This window comes from Notolepis coatsorum (assembly GCF_963971535.1).
Source record: "Notolepis coatsorum genome assembly, chromosome: 1".
Taxonomy (NCBI): Eukaryota; Metazoa; Chordata; class Actinopteri; order Aulopiformes; family Paralepididae; genus Notolepis; species Notolepis coatsorum.
The window spans coordinates 221,003,566-221,020,645 of NC_140165.1; the positions used below are offsets into that span (position 1 = coordinate 221,003,566).

Sequence of the window (17,080 nt, forward strand, 5' to 3'; positions counted from 1 at the left end):
GTCCAAGCGAGACCCAGCTACAAGGAAGGAGCGGCATACACTGCGGAGAAGCTAAATAAACGACTACAGGATCTAGAGGACCTGATAGAAGAAGAAGAGGGAGAGGAGGAGAACCAAGCCCGACGACAGCACAGTACTCCACCGGACCAGGAGGTCCAGTACAGCCCAGGCTATACCCCCGCGGCGCTGCGCTACAGACCCCCGACTCTATTCACGGGTGAGCACGACGCACGACCAGCCCCGAGGAATAGCACCTGGACCAGCGGGCCATGGTACCCTGTCGGTACCAGCCCACAGAGAGGCGCAAGAGGAGACTCGCCTAGGAGGTCTCTCCCCCAACGCTCGCCGATGTATCAGCCATCCACGGCGTCATACATTGCCACACCGACGTTTCCAGACTTCACCTATGAGAATCGAGCACAGTACACGGAGCTCCGGATGTGCTTAGAGACAATGATGGTGGATGTCGCTGATGAACGCCACAAGTATGCAATATTACTGAAGCACCTGAAAGTACCGCGAGCGCACAATATAGCGCTAGCCTATGCCACCTCTACGACCCCATACACCGCGGCTCTAGCAGCGCTGGACCAGAGATATGGACGTATATGGGATTACGTAATCCAAGAGATAAGGCATATTGATCGCCTACCCCCAGCAACAGACAATCGCTCATTAGACGACCTGTCTATAAAAGTGCAGTCCCTGGTAGGGATGCTGGGAGCGCAACGGGAAAAGGGCATGCACGAGCTATACGCCAACTCTAACGTCGAGAGGATTTTAGAGAAGCTGCCACCCGCCAGACAAGAGCGCTTCAGGCGGCAGAGAGACCACCGTGATCCTAACGGTCCCGAACCATCCCTCCTCGATCTAGCCGACTTCCTGGCGAGAGAAGTCAGCAGCTTACGACTGGATACGTTCGTGCGGAGCACGCCAAGCTCCAGAGAGGGACCCAGGAGAATAAACGATGGAAGAAGATCGGTGACTGTCATGCACCAATCAGAATCAGTACCGAGCAGTAAGAACCACAGTACCCCCTCGAGAAAAGAGAAGTGGAAGATGGTGTGCCCGTACTGCGAGAAGGAACACTGGCTGTCACAATGTGACCTGTTCACAAAGATGAATGCAGAAGAAGTGAGTCAATGGATAAAGTCCAACAGGCGCTGTTACCGATGTGCGCGCAGTCACATGGCAGCCGAATGCCGCCTAAAGAAGAGGTGCAGTCGGTGTGACGGAGCCCATCTAGATGTACTACACGACAGTAACAGAAGAAGGCCTGCACCTGCACCATCGAGCAGCACCAAGGCATGTACATTGACCCCGCCAGCAGCAGCGGCGCCCAAGTGCTCTTAAAGGTAGTCCGTGTAACATTGAGCTACCAAGATAAAGTCATGGACACTTACGCCGTCCTTGATGACGGGTCAGAGAAGACCCTTCTGCTCGCGTCCGCTGCGGCCCAGCTGGGACTGCGGGGGAGCGAGAACCAAATGACGATTCGGACAATAAGAAGAGATTTAAAGACGATAAAGGGCGAGAATGTCTCCTTCACTATCGCAGCAAGCGGGCAGCCAGAGCGACGGTATAGGATTACAAATGCTTTCACCAGCCAAGAAATAGGACTATCACAGTACACCTACCCCATCGCCAAGCTGATGGATAAATATGTGCACCTGCGTCAACTACCTATCCCGCTCATAGACGGCGCCACCCCGACCCTGCTGATAGGCTCCGACCATGCAGATCTCATAGTCCCGATAGACCGGGTCCATACAGGCCCCCGAGGCTGTCCTGCAGCAGTCGAGACCCGCCTAGGGTGGACACTACAAGGCCCCCTCGCTAAATCTCTCAACCGAACAGCAGCCACTAGCTGCCTCCACTCCAGAGCGACAGAAGAAGACACCACTCTCCTGCAGCATGTCGAGAGGCTATGGACACTAGAGACAATGCCCTTTAAGAACGAAAAGAAAGACATTCGTTCTAAAGAAGACATTTACGCCATAAACCTCCTCGAGCAAGGGACAAAGAGAGTCACAGTCGGCGGAGTGATGAGATACGCAACTCCACTCCTGAGGCGAGAGGGAATGCCCACCTTTCACGCAAAGAAAGACGCCACGGAGCGGTATCTATTGAACACAGAGCGGCGCCTAGCCAAAGACCCCGCTCAAGAGAGTGTGTACCGCGCTGAGATTGAGAAGCTAATCACAGCGGGACACGTGACAAAGATTGACATTAAAGAGGCCGATCAGACGACCGAATCATGGTACGTGCCGCACCACAAGGTCCACCACAACGGCAAGGATCGCATTGTGTTTAACTGCAGCTACCAGATCGGATCCCAAAATCTGAATAAAGAGCTCTTGCCCGGCCCCACACTCGGCCCCTCTCTACTAGGCGTGCTACTACGCTTCCGCCAGGACAAGGTGGCTATCAGCGGGGATATCAAAGGGATGTTCCTGCAGGTGAGACTAGTGGAGGAGGACAAGCCCCTGCTGCGGTTCCTATGGAGAGAGAGGATCGGAGATGAGCACCCAGCCATCTACCAGTGGGAAGTCCTCCCCTTCGGAACCACATGCAGCCCGTGCTGTGCTACATTTGCACTACAGAAACACGTCGCAGAGGACCCAGCAGCAGATGAAGAGGTCCGACACAGTGTGAAGAACAGTTTCTACGTGGACAACTGTTTACAAAGCGTTTCGACTCAAGAAGAAGCCGAGGCTCTCCTAATCAAGCTACGCGCCTCCCTGATCAAAGGCGGCTTTGATCTCAGGCAGTGGGCCAGCAGTGACCCGCACGTATTGCGCAGCCTCTCCCCCGCGGACAAGGCTGCCAGCAGCGAGACCTGGATGGCGACCATCCCAGGAGAAGCCCAAGAAATGACACTAGGATTAGTCTGGCGCTTCAAAACAGACTCGCTCCACTATAGACACAAACCCCTGACCACGGAGCAGGGAAGGTCGACGGCGATACCGACCACCAGACGGAGTGTGTACAGAACACTCGCCAGACAATATGACCCGTTGGGATGTATTCTACCTTACACCACCAGGGCAAAGATGATTGTACGAGCACTATGGGACAAGGACCAGGGCTGGGACGACCCAATACCCGCACACCTTGCCTCCACATGGAGAGAGTGGGAGACGGAGCTCCGCTCACTCCCAGGCGTCAATATACGCCGCAGCTACTTCCCACCCACAGTGAGGCCAGAGACATGCAAGATGGATCTACACGTCTTCAGTGACGCCTCCGAAGTAGCCTATGGATCGGTGGCCTACTTGCATGCCCAAGAGAAGGGAGGAGAGATACACACTGCTTTCATCCTGGCTCGCTCAAGAATAGCCCCACGAAAGCAACAATCTATCCCGCGTCTAGAGCTCTGCGCAGCCCTAGCAGGAGCGCATCTAGCCACGTTAATCCAACGTGAACTCACCATTCCGGTGCACAGAACAATCTTGTGGTCAGATTCCACGACAGTACTCACATGGATCAAGTCTGATTCATGCAGATACAAGGTCTTCGTGGGAGTCAGAGTCACCGAGATTCAAGAGTTAACAGAAGCAGCGAGCTGGCGGTATGTGGACACCAAACACAACCCAGCTGACGTCATCACCCGGGGAATGTCCCTAGATGACCTCACCCGTCGCAACATCTACAGTGACGGACCAGAGTTCCTCCAGCTCCCGGAAGAAGAGTGGCCTACGCCCACCCCACGGGAAGCGAGTAAAGAGGAGGCTGAGAACAAGAAACCTATGTTCTGTGGACTGAGCACAGTCGCCTCCACAGACCCCAACATAGATGATTGCATTACCCTACAGAGTGCGCAGCTAAAGACATTCCTGTGGCACCACCCCGAGATTCAGTCCACTGCCAACATTTCAGCAGCTGACTACGAAGAAGCAGAACTTCTTCTGCTGCAACGAGCCCAGAGAGACTCGTTCCCCGATGAGCTAGACTGTCTACAGGGAGGAAAGCCCGTCCCATCAGACAGCAGATTGCTCCACCTGGCACCCGAGAGCGACGCCCATAATCTCATCAGAGTGGGTGGTCGTCTGCGGAGAGCCCCCGATCTACCGGATGACGTTAAGTACCCGATAGTCTTGAACAGCCGACACAAGGTCACAGAGCTGATCATAAAGAAATACGACGAGGATGTACACCACGCAGGAGCAGAGAGAGTCTTCGCGGAGATCAGACGTCGCTATTGGATACTTCAAGGAAGAGAAGCAGTGCGACGCTTCCAGCGAACCTGTCTAGACTGCCGAAAGTGGCGCGCGCAGCCCAGCATACCCCGGATGGCTGACCTACCTCCCTGTCGCCTCCGACTCGGCGACAAGCCATTCCACTCCACAGGCATGGACTGTTTTGGCCCGTTGTATATAAAGAAAGGAAGAGGAACCGAGAAGCGGTGGGGTATTGTATTCAAATGCATGACCACCAGAGCGATACATATCGAACTCCTTTCAACCATGAGCACAGACTCATTCCTCATGGCCTTCCGAAGATTCACATCACGGAAAGGAAAACCGTCTACATTGTTGTCTGATCACGGGACAAACTTCAAAGGCGGAGAAAGAGAGCTGAGGGAGAGCTTCCAAGCTATGGGCCCAGAACTTAAGACCCACCTCGCTCCATCCCAGATTGACTTCCAGTTTAATCCCCCGAACACACCTCACTTCGGTGGAACCTGGGAACGAGAAGTACGTTCCATAAAGACAGCCCTGTACGCCGTGCTTGGGGCCCAGACCGTGGCGGAAGAAGTCCTAATGACAGTCCTCACGGAGATCGAGGGAGTATTGAACTCCAAGCCCCTCGGTTACGTCTCCAGTGATATAGCAGATGTCGACCCAGTCACCCCCAACACACTCTTGATGGTGCGGCTGGACCCCGCGCTACCCCAGACAATGTACAGGCCTGAAGAAGCGAACGGCCGAAGAATGTGGAGGTACAGTCAAGTACTAGCTGACAAGTTTTGGAACAGCTTTCTACTCCACTACCTACCGTCTCTACAGACCCGCCAGAAGTGGGTAAAAGAGAGAGACAATTTGACAGAAGGAACAGTCGTCATGATTATCGACCAGTCACTACCCAGAGCTATGTGGCCGGCTGGCCGCGTAAGCAAAGTGATCACCGGTACCGATGGCAAGGTCCGAGCAGCCGAGGTGCTCGTCCAAGGGCGAACTTACACACGACCCGTGGCGAGGCTAATAGAACTGCCCAGACTCCCAGACACTATCGATGACGACCATGACCCCATGACTTTGTGAGTTGACTGACCCTTACAGCGGACCTTGAGTGGTAGACAGTGCGGTTAATCTGTCTCTGCTTAGCTAATTAGGTGGGACTAATTAGGGGGCGGCTGTTGTGAAGGATCAGATTAAACCGAATATATATATTTATTTATGGATATATATTTAATAGTATTTGTATATCGTTTGATATCCCTTGTATATTCCTTGTACATATACACTGAATATCCCTTTAGTCTACTAACAGCCCATAATAGTTTCATTCTACCATTGGACAAGAACCTGGCGCCAGCAGCCAAGCCCCTTGGTTCAAGTTCAATCGTGCCGACGAACATGTCGTTACAAGCCCGGTTCCGCGTAGGAATACGTCTGGCGAAATACGAATGGTACTACTTGTTCACAGCGCATATATATATGGCGCAAGTAAAGTAGAACTTTCTTTTTAGTCCATTAGTCCTTTACCCTCCAACCTAGTAACAGACGTGAAGCCTCACCCACGACCCACGTGTGGTGCAGTATGGCCTACTTGGCCTCAGAATAGGCATTGAGACATCGTGTGGATTAATAGTTGAATTGTCATAGTTTGGCACTATACCGTCGAGTGGGACGTATTTCTATTAAGGTAATAATAGTCTATTATGTATGGTGCATCGTTCGGTTAGAGTTATAAAGTGAGCAGTACCCCCATCGTTCCTGGCGTTATCTAGAGTCTTAACCAGGCTGGGCAGACCACGTGTGGTGCTTTCATCCGAGGAGTTCTGGGCCAGGACGAGTGGACCTGTACATTGGATTACTTTACCCGGACGACGGCGAGCCCTACACGGCTTGGATTATCTACTTGCTTTGGGTGCTTTGATTATGCCATGGATAACAGCCAACACTGCTGAGTGTTGGAACTACCCCCCGAGAGGAGTCCAGGTGAGACGGCGCTCTACCCCGAGTGAGGTCGCCTCACGTCTCTTCGTTGTGGACCGGCAGCTACTGTCTACAAGAGGGCCCAGCTGTATTCATCTGCGGACCGAGGTTCTGTGGGCACCGTGTTCAGCACTCTGAATTCTCCCAAGAAATCGTTGGCCAGATGGGATATCGCCAGCGGCTCTCCTAACCCCCCCCTCTACTGACTTACAACCAGCGGGACCCCCCCTTTAGTGTATCCAGCTATAATCATTTAAGTACCATCGCTATAGTTCCCTAAAGAACCAGGTTGTATACTTGCTCCCTGCGTAACCAGAGATTGGACATTCAATGTTGATTTGCCTACGAATACTCATTTGCCTTACAAGTGCATTCAAATCATAAATGTCATTAAGTGAACGTTGTATATACCCTTTGCTATATAAAATATTCGATTTATACATTTGTGTGGACTTCGTTTCATCAGGTGGGAAAGTGTTCATCATATCTATATCATGTACTGTGTGGCCAGTAGTTAAAGTACATAGACGGTAGTGGTTTAATAATACCATACTTATCAATACAGTCAGGGAATTGTACCCCTCAGTTACAATTAGGGTTTCACACACACGCGGCGGGGTTTGAAAGCTCGGCGTTGCTAATAAACATTTTAAATCATTTTTATAAACGAGTAAAAAAAATCACTGAGCTATCGCAAAAATGGCTGCTTGTGACCTGTGATGTTTGTTTGGTTTATTTCATTCTTTTTGAGGCGTGCTGTCCTATAAATGCCAAGTAATAGTTGTTTCATGGACCAAGACCACAACAGTCTCCTCTCCTATAGCGTAAAATGTTTTATCTGCTGACAAAGCACAATACCTGTTGGTTTTTAGTTCACTCATTGTTCAGGGAAACACATTGTTAATGACATTGACGGATTGTGAATTTTGTGATTGACTCAAATTATATTTATTTGGAAAAATAAATATAGTCACTTTATTTGAAGAGTCAAAACTGTTCTCTTGGCTTTGTTGTTCATAGTAGTAACGCTCATATCATGATAAATCTGGTTAGGTCAAAACTACAGGAATATACATAAAAAAAAAAATCATAATACAATAAATATATATATATTATCGGTTATCGGTATCGACCTTGAGGAGCAGAAAGTTATCGGTATCGATATCGGGGTCAAAAATTAATATTGTGCACGCCTATAAGGTAGTAATAATAGTTATGATTACAGTGTAAGGGTAGTAGTAGTTATGATTACAGTGTAAGGTAGTAGTTGTTATGATTACAGTGCATTGCAGTCACGAAAGAGCCTAGGTGACTGCTTGGTTTGACTGGCCGCCGAGCCATACTGTACATGTTGACTGCTTGGTTTGACTGGCCGCCGAGCCATACTGTACATGGTGACTGCTTGGTTTGACTGGCCGCCGAGCCATACTGTACATGGTGGCTTAAATACATTTTTATTTTTAATTTTTTTTAATATTAACCCATTCTGCGACAATAACGGGTTAAGGCGGGTTTCTCCGCCATGCGTTGTCTGCCAATAACTCCTTAAGGCGTTTTTTAGATCAATATTTCATATTTTCGTCATGGTATTCATATTTCACCCACGGAGTCTTGGGTGATGCTGTCTGATCCATCACAACTCTGCAACGCTTCAATACCGCCACCTGGTGGCCGATCGGCGAGTTGCCAAACCGGAAGTTGCCCAAACCGGAAGTGGTCCGTCCCCTATTTTCGTCCGGCCACTCGCTTATCGTCCCGGGGCTCAATACAGACACCGTCGATATGAATCTTTGCCATAACTCAATAATCAACATGATTTGGACGTGTATTAGTAATATACAAACCGGAAATGGATCGCATCGATCAACATCCCATAATAGCGATCTTTTTGCTCCAGTGTGATCGCCCAACGCTACGAGGAGACTGGGGTGAGTTTCAGCGTTTTTCTTTACCATTTTCGATACAAACGGCTCTGATCAATATATCACCCATACTACCCATGAATCATTTAACGTCGGTATTGAATTATAAACGACCCCCCCCCCCCCCCCTCCGTTCACCTGCAGATGATGAGTCATAACGTCTAGGACCGTGTACAGTTGAAATTTTTTATATAACGTTGATCGGTATCAAACTGCATTTGATCATCTAATATATGCATTTATGCCTATATCTCATGTTCTATGAAATACTGCAGAAAACGATAAAAACATATTTATACGTTGGGGAAAATGTGTATATGAAGTGAACTAGTTTAATATGGGTCAACTAAGCAGTACTGAAAGACGGTCTGGCTGATGTTCTTAAAACAACTTTGTCAACTAAGCAGTACTGAAAGACGGTCTGGCTGATGTTCTTAAAACAACTTTGAGATAGGCAGATAGACATTTCAGTACATCACGTCGTGTGCTTTTAATCTTGTACATCATATCGTGTGCTTTAATCTTGTACATCATATCTTGTCCTTTTCTCTCTTTCATATACACACATATACACACACACATCTCACTAATCTTTTCTCTCTTTCATACACACACATATACACACACACATCTCACTAATCTTGACTCTCTCTTTCATACACACACATATACACACACACATCTCGCTAATCTTGACTCTCTCTTTCACACACATACATATACACACACACATCTCACTCAATCGCATCTCTCTTCGATGTTAAATCTATGTGTCATTTTAATGTACGTCATGTCATATCTGATATAATATGTCACGTCATCATATCTGTCATGGGGGGGCAGGGCTGGGAAGGGATTTATGGGACAAGCAGAGGGATTGAGAGGTCAGAGTGTTTTTCTTCAACTGTGGTGACCGTCTGCTGATCCATAGCTTCTGCTGTTAAACCTTCTGTCCTTAAATAAATTGCCTGTTGAAACTGGAAATAACGTCTCCTGCTGTGTTAAACGACTACTCAGCCACAACAATACTCTGGACGGTATTTTAGTATGAATGTGTGAATGAAAAAGTAAAACGTTCCTACATCCTGAACGATAGTTATAGCCCTAGGGCGGTTAGGTGGCGTAGCGGAGATTGCGTTCGTCACCAACCCCGAAGCTGTGAGCTGGATTCGCCTGTTAGAATCCAGCTCACAGCTCCGGGGTTGTCACCAGCTTGGCTGGCCGTTCACACTAATACAATTGGCTGTATTAGAGGGTGGGAGAAGCTGGCGGGGTGGGTCCGGGTCGTTGTAAACAGCGACTCCTACAGTTCGGTCGGGGCGCCTGCTAAGCGCGGATAGGACCTGAGTGGGATAGTGTGATCCTTCCACACGCTACGCCCTCTCAGGGAGGATCCGCGCTGCCAGGTGAAAAGAAGCGGTTGATTGGCTGGACGTGTGTCGGAGGAAGCACGTGATAGCCTCCACTCTCCCAGATGATCTGACTGTGGGGGGTAAGTGCGCAGCGACCAGGAAGGGATTGGGAATTGGCATACGACTAACATTGGGATGGGAGAAAATCGGAGGAAAATGGAGGGGGAAAAAGATAAAAAAAAAAAATAATAATTATAGCCCTGCAAAGAAGGTGAACATCTCCATAGACAAATAGCGCTGGCAGAGGATGGTTTAGGATGGATATAAGCCCGGCAGAGAAAATTAATACAAATAAAAAAAAGAAAAAGAAAATGTAATAAATTTTTTTTTTGGCATCCTCTGTTATTTTACCCACGCGACGACACTGGCCATGCGTTGAGTGCCAATCGACGAGAAATCTCGTTTTTAATCGTTATTCTTTTTATTTCCATTAGTTTTTCATCAATCTAGCCTCACGTTACCAGTGGGGATCTGTCTGAGCTTGAACAGGGAAAATACCGCCCCCTATCGTCTCGCCGGATGGTATTGCACCCCCATTGGATTGGACTGAATGAAATGGATGGGAAAAAAAGAGTCCGGATTCCACATTTTACTTGTCAGGCATGTAATTCCGAGCCGATCCCATTCATTGCCCACCATCAGAACAGCGTGGAATATGTCTTTCGACCACCCAGCGTTGGATCAATAAACGCGATCGATATTTGGAATGGCGATCAGGAATTGGAATAATCTTTTTGGAGAACATCTGATCTGAGGTAAGGAATCTATTTTACCAGTCTTGGGATAATCAGAGCTATTTTAACCTATATATCAGCGTGCCCCATATGTGTGTGTGTGGCTGTGAGTGTGTGTGTGCTGATCAGGAAATAAGATAATCGATTTTTCAGCCCTCTTCTATAGCGTGCATAAGTACACATATACTATCGATAATCTAGCGTTTATTTGAAAACGATTCATAAATAGGCAGAAAAATGACAACGTGTTTTGTGTATTCCAGTAAAGCACGATTCCTGCAGAATCTTTTTTTTTCTGAAAGTTTCAAAAAACGAGGGTTTTAATGCAAGAGGCTGCGGTCTCGACTCCCAGAGTCAGCATTGCCTTGGTTTGGGCTGATCGCTATACTAACCCGTTTGGCTGGGTTAGGGGGAGGGAAGCCGTGGGTGGGAAACTGGCGTTGTGGACAGCGATGCCTACAGGTCAGGTCTGGGCGCTTGCTCAGCGGAGGCAGGACTTGAGGAAGGCAGCGTGACCTCCCATGCGTTACACTTCACCAATGAGAGCCCTCGCTGCCAGGGGAGAAGAGAGCCACTGGTTGTCGCCGCACGTGTCGGAGGAAGCGTGCGGATACTTCAGGGTTCCCTTGTACCGACCAGTAGGAGAACATGCGCACAACAACCAGGTAGGGGAGGGGGGGGAATTGGCACAACGACTAAATTGGGACGGGGAGAAAACAGAGAAAAATCTGAGAAAGAGAGATACAAAAAAAGAAGAAAAAAAAACGAGCGGTTTTCAAAATGGTATCAAACGGAAATGAACCGATTAAAAAACAATCCGTTTCGACAATGTTGACTGCAAATGTATACCGTCTCTCCAGTGTGACTGAAGATGTGTCTGTCTCCGTAGGTTGTCCTGCGGGACGCTATGGGAAGGACTGCGGCCAGGTGTGCTTCTGTGGAGAGGGAGGACAGTGCCACCCGGCGACTGGGAGGTGTATCTGCGCCCCTGGTAGGATCGGGCAGTCATGCCAACAAGGTAACACCTAATCTGGGATTGGATCAAGTATGCTAGCGCTTTACAGGAGCTCAGAGGGGCATGCGGTCATGGTGTGTGTGGATCACGGAGACAGCGTAGCTACAGTATGTGACACTATGCGTAACCATAATGTGACTGAGGAAGTGATCGAGCGAACGCACATGGTAAATGGATGGTAAATGAACTGCATTAGTGCTTTTATCCAAAGTGCTTTACAACTTCCGTTTACTTACACATTCACACACTGATGGCAGAGGCAACCATGCAAGGTACCAACCTGCTCATCGGGAGTTAGGGGGGTTAAGTGTCTTTGCTCAAGGACACTTCGTCGAACCGGGAACCTTCTGATCACCAGACGACCGCTCTACCTCCTGAGCAGTGATGCCGGTAACGCGTTACTAAGTAACGCGTTATTGTAATCTGATTACTTTTCCCCGAAAATAGTAATCTAACGCGTTAATCTTTAAAAGCCAGTAATCTGATTGCAGTTACTTGTCCAAGTGGCTGTGCGTTACTATTTCGTTACTATCTCATCATAAATTCATAATGCAGGCGGAATGCAGTATTTTATTTCGTTTTCGACAGTCAAAAATACATTTTTGAGCTGTTTTTCTTATTTGGGAGTGACGTGGTGTGGCAGTGAAAGGGTTACACAAGAATGTGTCCCGCGGCGTGACTGGACTCTCTGTCTGTGAGTGACTCTGCTTTGGCCCAATCACATTCCCCATCCACAGTCTGCGAATCAGAGGCAGAGTAGGGCGGGTCTTCACAGCACGTCATGTGACATATGCGCCAATCGTGTGACAGCAGGGCTCTGTTGCATTCGTCTGAGAATTCCACCCCAAAACGCTTGTCTAAACCAGTGGTTCCCAACCTTTTTCCCCCCAGGGACCCCCAAACATCTCTGATGAAATTCGCGGACCCCCTCCTAATAAGATACCATAAAATACTTTTTTTTTTTTCATTTTAATAACAAACTGCTTATACACAGGCATATGCATCACAATTAGACCCACTATGCTTCTTTGACTTGTGCCTTCAATCAACAAATCTCATCTTGCACCATATGCATTTCAAAATGTTTGGCCAATATTCAAATGCTGTATTCATCCTCTCAAATCAGGCCCTAATGGTGAACGGTTTGCATTTATGGAACAAATCAATGCAACAAATTAAACTAAATATGAGACAGGAAATTCCAATCAGTAGCAGAGAGAATCTGTCCTAGCTGGGTTTAATACCTTTTTTTTGTCATTTTAATAACAAACTGCTTATACACAGGCATATGCATCACAATTAGACCCACTATGCTTCTTTAACTTGTGCCTTCAATCAACAAATCTCATCTTGCACCATATGCATTTCAAAATGTTTGGCCAATATTCAAATCCTGTATTCATCCTTTCAAATCAGTCCCTAATGGTGAACGGTTTGCATTTATGGAACAAATCAATGCAACAAATTAAACTAAATATGAGACAGGAAATTCCAATCAGTAGCAGAGAGAATCTGTCCTAGCTGGGTTTAATACTTTTTTTTTGTCATTTTAATAACAAACTGCTTATACACAGGCATATGCATCATAATTAGACCCACTATGCTTCTTTGACTTGTGCCTTCAATCAACAAATCTAATCTTGCACCATATGTATTTCAAAATGTTGGCCAATATTCAAATCCTGTATTCATCCTCTCAAATCAGGCCCTAATGGTGAACGGTTTGCATTTATGTTGAATGAAGTAAGAATCCACTGCAGTAAAAATATCCTCACCTCGAGTGGTGGTAGTAAGGTTGACTGACATGAGAATGTCCTGCTTCAGATCCTCATTTTCAATATATTGCACATAAACGATGAGCACAGCCTCGTCTGCGACAGTTGTAGTTTCATCAAGTTGTATGGCAAATGGACCCTTTCTAAGCTTTTCTGACAGCTGCTGCTCGCAATCACTTGACATCTTATCAATTCGGTCTTTCACTACATTGTTCGAGAGTGGCACTGATTTTAGTTTATCCGCCACCTGTGGGCCGCACAGTTTCTAAACCATTTTGATGCAGGCTGGTTTGATGAGCTGCTCGCCAATATTGTGCGGTTTCTTTGCTTTTGCAATTAAAAGCGAACACTCAAAGGAGGCTTCGGTAGCCTTCTGTAAATCACTGCCACCCCTGCTCCACGCTACTCTAACATCAACAGGCTTGTTCGCCTTGAGAGACTGTTCTTTCCTCCGAAAAAAGTTTGGATCCTTCCCAACGGTTTCTGGGTGCTTAGACGCCTGATGTCTCTTCAGCTTGCTGGGCTTCAGGCTCGAGTTTGCCAACTTTTCTCCACAAATCACACACTCAGGTCGTTTGTCTGGGCCCCGTTCCATGTACGTGGTTCAACTAAGTCGATCAACATGTCCATTATCCAGCTTCAGTTAACCCGATGTTCGAAGCCGGGATTTTCCTGTTTCACAAACCTGGATTCAGTCTCGTTAACTCAAGCCAGACTTGAGAGTCAGGCTAGATGCGCGCTCCCGTTTTAGGTGGAAAGCCAGCACGTATCGATGGCAGAGACCCTGATTCTCAACGGCATTGATTGATTAATTGATTTAAGACTTTATTGACAGATTGCAATAGGCTCAATCGCCTCGCCGACAAGTTAAATGCGTTATCTATAGGCTAATTCTAAGTCCATCATTACCTCAATCAATCAGATTATATTTCTTTAAACTTGCCTGCTGGATTGAATAATCAAATGAGATCTTGCTAGCGAAAATAACTAGTTAACTGTTATACAGAATTACGAGACGGCTTTCTTGCCCATTGATTGATGTATAGTCAATCTTTTACTTATCTACTCTGTGGTGTAACGGGTTGTTCTTTTGACTTCCACACGGACGACCCGGGTTCAAGACCGGGGTCCTTCTTTTTGCAATATAGGAATAATTCAATTTGGTGCACGTTGAGAGCTATATAAAGAATGACATCCTCAATGCATGTAGATTTATAATATTTTAACTTAAAACCAGGCTACTTTGGCGTATAATCATTAATATTATATTCAAAAAAATCATATTGGAAACTCCGGGATTAGAACCCGGGTCGCAAGATTGGGAGTCTTGAGCACTACCGCTGGGCCACTGTGCCAGATGGGATAAATTCATTGTTTATACATTAATGAACGAGAGACCCGTGTTTAGAATATTCCTTATTTTGAATGACGTTTTATTTCTTTATCCTCATTCATTCATGTGACGTCAACGGCTCATTCAATTTCTCAAATCCGTCAAACAGCGCATCTCATCAGACATCTTAATCCCAGTTACAATTAAAATAACCACATTTCTGTGTACATCGCACGAGCGAGCGCCACCGTCGCCACGGTATATATAACGTGCATTATTTAGGACAAAGTGAATTTAATATCAGCATTTTGGGTCTATTTCACATTTCAAAAGCCCCCTCTGGAAGAATGGAGCACAAAAACGTAATTCAGAATGGTATAATGCAGATCGTAGACTGTGGGAATAGTTTCAGGAAACGAGCTGTCACTTCTTTGCGGGGGCGTGGCTCTGCGTGATCGGGCTAACTTGAACTTGAACTCTGCTTTCGAGCAGGCTCAAACTTTTGGATATGTTGTCATGGTGATTTGGGAAATCCACGTACATGAAATCGGAAAGTCAGGCTAACACAGTTATCCAGCTAAAGTTATCCGGCTAACTCGGTTATCCCGGTACATGGAACGGGGCCCTGGTCCCTCAGTGAAGCCCATGGTGATGTAATTTTCGCGATTGCTGTAGGTCCTAACTTTTTTTGCAGATGAGCTGCCGTCATCTCCTTTTCGTTTGTCACACATTTTCGCCTCTGGCGGCTGACTGCAGACGAGCCGAGAAAGTTAACTAGCGTGCTAGGCTAGCTACAGAAAGTGATACAGTCAACTGATTCGCGTTTTAGCGGCTACCCGGTAGCCTACTGTTAACGTTCAAAAATCATGTCTAGATGTTTATTTATTTATCTTTATCTTTTTATTGTAGTGGAGAGACTATTCATGCTTCTGATGATAAAAAAAATACCTCAAATCATCTGTGGTCTGGCGGACCCCCTGCGCCCCCTGGCGGACCCCCAGGGGGTCCGCGGACCCCAGGTTGGGAATCACTGGTCTAAACGAAGTGAAACCGCAAGAAGACTTTTGCGGTTTCTGTTCAGACTTCCACCCCAAAACGCTCGTCTAAACGTAGCCTCAGTCAAAATACTGTCTACCGCTAAAAACAGCACATCCAATTGCATTGAAAGCATCTGGAATCACAACACTACGACGCTTCGACTAGGTACAGGAGGACTCGGAGGCCAGCCAAACAGCAAAAGAGAGAGATTGTTTCTTTCCCTATTGATTAATGTATATTTGATGGTGGCAGAGCAAAACCTCTTATTTGCCAGATTTACAGTTAATTTACATGTTAAAGAGAGACTGATTGTATGTTTATAGAGAGACATTTATAAAAACAATTTAATAGTTACAGTTGATATAATTGAATAGTTCAGCCTGCATTTGTTAGATGTGAATGGATACACTGGTTTTGTAAAACCACTGGCTGGCTGCTCTAATGCTGTGAGCATCATAGACTGTTGCTTTACCATACTTGATGGTACAGAAGCTGAAGCACTAGTTTAACAATTTACGTTATGTGCAGAGAAACAAGTTAAAAACAATTTATGCACTTTCAATAAAGCGTTTAAAAAAAACTGTTGGGGGAACGACGACGACTTCGTAACCTAGTTACTTTCAAAGTAACTAAGTTACTCTGATAATCAAGTAATCAGTAAAGTAACTTGGATTACTTTTTAAAGGAGTAATCAGTAATCAGTAATCGGATTACTTTTACAAGTAATCTGTGGCATCACTGCTCCTGAGCCACTGTTGCACACCTCACCGAACTAATCAACCAACCAACCCACAGAGTGCAGTGGTTATAAAGATGCTCCTTCCATGCACCTGGTATCTAGGCCACTCCTCGCCTCACTAATGGCATGTTTAGTTTACAGTCGCAACAATTACAATTTCTCCAGGGTATTTTGCATGTTGTTGCATCGTGCCTCAATGTAGCTCATGAAACACTATAAAAACGACCATCCTGATCCGTGCTACCCTATGATGACCCCATACCTGTATACAGAGGTGGGGAAAAGTACAACAATTTGACTAAATATCTACAAAAAGTAAAAAGTAACTAATTGAAAATGTACTGGGAGAGTACTGTGTTACTTTTTTTTAATGGTGTGTGTGTGTGGGCGTGTGTGTGGGCGTGTGTGTGGGCGTCAGCGAGGTTGTTAAACATGACAACCTCCACGTAAGAATGCAGATGTAGTTAAGTTAATTGCAAGTATGTTATATAGCCCAAGTGAAATAACGAGATAGACTAATAGAGAGCCCACATGAAAAGCTGGTGCGTAATGGGCATGTACGCGGAGAGCGCGGGACGCTTGAATCCGCAACTGTGTTTTGAAGGTCTATTATCGTTCACGCTCCATGTAGCACCGTTGGTAATGAACACAAGTGCCTTCATAGCTTATATTGGGCGGGCATGCTAACATAGATCAGGTTACATTGCACTTTTTTGATTTGACTCTGGAATTCATGTTATTTGAGGGGTAAAAAAAATTTAATGCCAGGCTCCTTTATTCAATAAATCTAAACTAGCAACAAGCGAGCTCATTAGTATAGTTCAGTGAGCTAGCGAGACAACCGGGCTAAGGCAAACCATCACTGAGATGGATGAGAGCTTTTTAGCTAATGTTAGCTCATATATTTGAGTACCTATACTTGAAGCAGAAGTGGTCCCTTGATTACCTGTC

General features: G+C 46.5%; 1 protein-coding gene across 1 annotated transcript in view; it reads left to right on the forward strand.

The window, feature by feature from the left end:
- The window catches only part of egfem1 (EGF-like and EMI domain containing 1), a gene marked incomplete at its 5' end in the record, with an annotated part of 232,652 nt that overhangs the window by 185,917 nt on the left and 29,655 nt on the right, over window positions 1-17,080 (forward strand). Inside the window, one exon of the mRNA XM_084308959.1 lies at window positions 11,119-11,247. Within this exon, the coding sequence (XP_084165085.1) occupies window positions 11,119-11,247 (129 nt within the window). The remainder of the gene's footprint in view (window positions 1-11,118; window positions 11,248-17,080) is intronic.